We start from the raw sequence: 3,950 nt of genomic DNA, 5'->3' as shown, positions 1-3,950 counted from the left end.
CTTCATTTGAACCTATGCCTATCCTAAATATTCTTCATTGGTTAAAGGGACATGATTATTTAGGTTTAATCATATGAAATTTCTGACCTACAAAAATAACTATTTCACATGGTTGATTAACAAATGCATAAAGAAATGAAGTGGGGCCAATGGCAAAGCAAAGGGGGCAATAACAAGTCGATTCTATAGATGCTAGTTCATCCAGGGGAGAAGGTACTTCTCATAGAGGAACGCTGAATGTGACAGCTGCTGTCCTCAACAGCTCACCACCAGAGTGCTCACCACCAGGGTGGAATTGTTGCCTTTCATGATATATTCTGACAACTGATTTGTCCTCAGGGCTCAAAAACCAGTGGATCCCAGACTGAAAAGACCATGTATAACTTGAGCTGTTACAATCCTGGCTCCTTTATCCTTGCTGGAATACCTGGCCTGGAGAAGTTTCACATCTGGATTGGGATTCCCTTTTGTGCCATCTATGTTCTGGCTATTGTGGGCAATGGCACCCTCCTCCACCTCATTGTCGTTGAGGATAGCCTCCATGAGCCCATGTTTTTCTTCCTCTCTCTGCTGGCCACCACGGACCTCATCTTGTCTACTGCCACGGTGCCCAAACTGCTCAGTAACCTCTGGCTTGGCTCCCAGGAAATAACGTTCACTGGCTGTCTCACCCAAATGTTCTTCCTCCACTTCAGCTTTGTAGTGGACTCAGCCATCCTGCTGACTATGGCACTGGATCGCTATGTGGCCATCTGCTTCCCCTTGAGATACACCAGCGTCCTGGCTCCTCAGGTGATTATCAAGCTTGTGGTGGGCATTGTCGTGAGGAGTTTCTCGGTCATCTTGCCAGATGTCTTTCTGCTGAAGCGGTTGCCCTTCTGCGGAACACGAATCATCCCCCACACATACTGTGAGCATATAGGTGTTGCTCGGCTTTCCTCCGCTGACATCTCCATCAACATCTGGTATGGATTTTCAGTGCCTCTCATGACTGTTGTCTCAGATGTGATCTTTATTGCTGTCTCCTATATCTTCATCCTCCGTGCTGTCTTTCATCTTTCATCCCCGGGTGCCCGCCAAAAGGCACTCGGCACCTGTGGTTCCCATGTCTGTGTCATCCTCATGTTTTACACGCCTGCCTTCTTCTCCATCCTCGCCCATCGCTTTGGGCACAGTGTACCTCGAAATATGCTCATCTTATTTGCCAACCTCTACGTGGCCATCCCTCCTGCTCTAAATCCTATAGTGTATGGAGTGAAGACCAAGAAGATCCAGGACAAATTTGTTCTCCTCTTTACTTTGAAGAAGACACAATGAGTGGGGAGCATCACTGAAGGAGAAATTTAGGTAATACTGATAAGATAAAATTTTACATAACATGGGAAGACATAAAATAAAGTTGTAACTACTATTTACTCGAAATTTTAGAGCTCTACTCATGTAATAAACATTTAAGCAGGAGGGAGAGGGGAGAAACAAAGTCTTTGGGACTTCTAGAAAATCAAAGATTTTCTTGATTTAGCTTTTCTTACCACTTGTATGGAGAAACTGATGATGGGTACAGAATAGCAGTAAGAGTAAGGTTTATATAGTTTCTATTCCCAATTTTGAGATTTGATGGCTAGATATTTCCTAACGTGCAGCCTACCCCTGTGTTTCCCAGTTTTTTAATCAAAGGCAAAGCCTCCTGCCTTTTTAACTAGCTATTAATTCTTTCTACTACAACTAACAAACTTAGGGCTTCACACTTCAGTTCTTGATTCTATACATTATTAATCCCTCCTCCTCTGTCCTTTATTGTTTTTACTTTGCTATTTTCCCTACCAATATCAGATGACAAAAAGTGGATTATCTTTTATATCTATTGTCTTCAACTGAGTGCTCCAATAAAGTTTTCACTGCCCTTGGCCCATATTTTACAACTTTAATTTAATTTATACTAACTATATTTAACTTAAAAATTTATATTTGAATATTTAACTTAAAATTATTTTGAAAATATATTTAATTTAAAAATAACTTGAGAGAATATTAATTTATAAGGAAACAGAAACATGATTACCAAAAGACAAATAGAGGTTTAAGATCCAAACCCAAGTCTGTCTAATTCTGTGTTCTTTATCCCATTGGTTCTTGGATAGCTACTCACTGGACTGGGTCACAGTCTTCTGAAACTTAATTTTCCAAAACTGTCCTGGAAATTCAGTAACTTTCTCTATAAAAAGTGTTCTTCTTTTCCTGTCTTTCTGTACTGGAAATAGCACCACTTCAAACCTGAATTCCAAAGCTGTGGTTTGTCTTTTATTTTTTCTATGTCATTGTCCAACAAAATGAACTCAGTATTTGAGTTGAATATTTCAGTTTGAAGAGCTTAAAAGCCATTACAGTGGGTATATACGTCACATTCTCACCTTTATCATGGCCAGCTGCTCTGGATCCTTATCTATTACTTGTCTCTCTTGAGAGCCTTTCAAAATCATCCTTTTAAATGACTTCCAACCCTGTTCCATCCAAACCACTTGGTCTATAAAAGCCAAAGTGTTCATTTTACAAGTCAAATATGATGGTGTCACTTTGTGCACTGAAAGTCTTCAATAGTTCCATCATTTAGATATGAATAAGTATTGTCCTTAGGATCACTCCAGGGAATGGAAGACTAATAAAAGGAGCAATCTACCATGAAAATCAGAACCTTGCACTTAATTTACATTTATTCACACTTTATGTTTATTTTCATTTTATTTACACTTCCCTGACTCTTTGAGCAACTAATTTCAAACATGTTGTTTTTTTTTTTCTTTTGGATTGTCATACTCAATATTCTGTTATTTTGGAAAACAAAACAAACTCATTGTGGGTAGAATGCATGTTGGTTGGATTTGGATAGGAGTCATCTATTCTCTTAAGAAACTGTCCCAGGATAAAACCGACTGTTCCGAAATCTCAACTTAAAAAGAAGCCATGCTTTTAATCAATATGAACAAATTAAATTCCTTCAGAGTAAATAAGAAGTAAAGAGTAAAACTGACATTCAAAAATAAGATCCTTTGTATATGTGTGTACTGACTTTTTTTTTTCTTTTTGTCTGCAATACGCTTTAGAGAGTTTAGAAGAGACACATGCAAGGACTGTTTTATTCATAGCAGTCTCATAAACCATCACACTTATTTGCTTATTATTTATCAATCTACTCCTATATTATGAATTCCTTGAAGGTAGAAACTTAGACCTAGGCCTCTTCTTACATCCTGTCTTATAAAAATACCTGACACACCATGTGTTCTCCATAAAGGTTTCATGCATACACAAAATTCATCAGGAACCCCTTCCTCCATGCCATTGTCTGTTTTCCTTTCTCCTCTATCCAGTTTAGATGTCATAGTGTATCATTTTAGTTATTTGTTTATCCTAAATGCAATTTGTCCTAAATTCAACTTTCTCTCTTACTCACTCAGTTGAGAAAAGACATTCCAGAAAAAACAAAGTTAGCCCTATATTTTGAAGAAGTTGGAAAAAATGATCCCACAGGGCACATTGATACTACCGTTAATAAAGTAAGACAATATACCACCATACTTGCTGAGTTTCAGCTTCTCAGATGTATCAGATTTCTTCTTGTCTCTTCTACCTGTGTTTTTTCTTTATTCTTTGCTTGGAAATTCCTTTTCAGGCTTCAGTTGAAAATCCTTCCTCAGATATTCCCCCTTTAACTCTGTGTATTAGATTAGTATCTATTGTATACATTCTCATTACACAAAGTCCTTTTTATTTCAGGACTTATCACAAGTTGAATAAGATGAGTGCTAGTATACATAACTATGTCATTGAGGACCAGATTAGTTTCTGCCTTTTTTCCATCACTTTCCCATCACTTGCAAAGCTCCTAGTTTATTACAGGTATGCAACAAGTACTTGCTGAAGAAAGTGATTTTTGTTTAATGAGTAAAATC

General features: G+C 37.8%; 1 protein-coding gene across 1 annotated transcript; it reads left to right on the top strand.

Annotated features, from left to right (window-relative positions):
* The first annotated feature begins 375 nt into the window (after window positions 1–375).
* LOC138420625 (olfactory receptor 52H1-like) lies at window positions 376–1,317 on the top strand. Its single transcript, XM_069553939.1, has one exon. It carries the CDS (start codon window positions 376–378, stop codon window positions 1,315–1,317), a length of 942 nt encoding a protein of 313 aa, XP_069410040.1.
* The last annotated feature ends 2,633 nt before the right edge of the window (window positions 1,318–3,950 follow it).

This window comes from Ovis canadensis, chromosome 15 (assembly GCF_042477335.2).
Source record: "Ovis canadensis isolate MfBH-ARS-UI-01 breed Bighorn chromosome 15, ARS-UI_OviCan_v2, whole genome shotgun sequence".
Classification (NCBI taxonomy): domain Eukaryota; kingdom Metazoa; phylum Chordata; class Mammalia; order Artiodactyla; family Bovidae; genus Ovis; species Ovis canadensis.
This window is presented reverse-complemented; position numbering and strand designations above follow the sequence as displayed.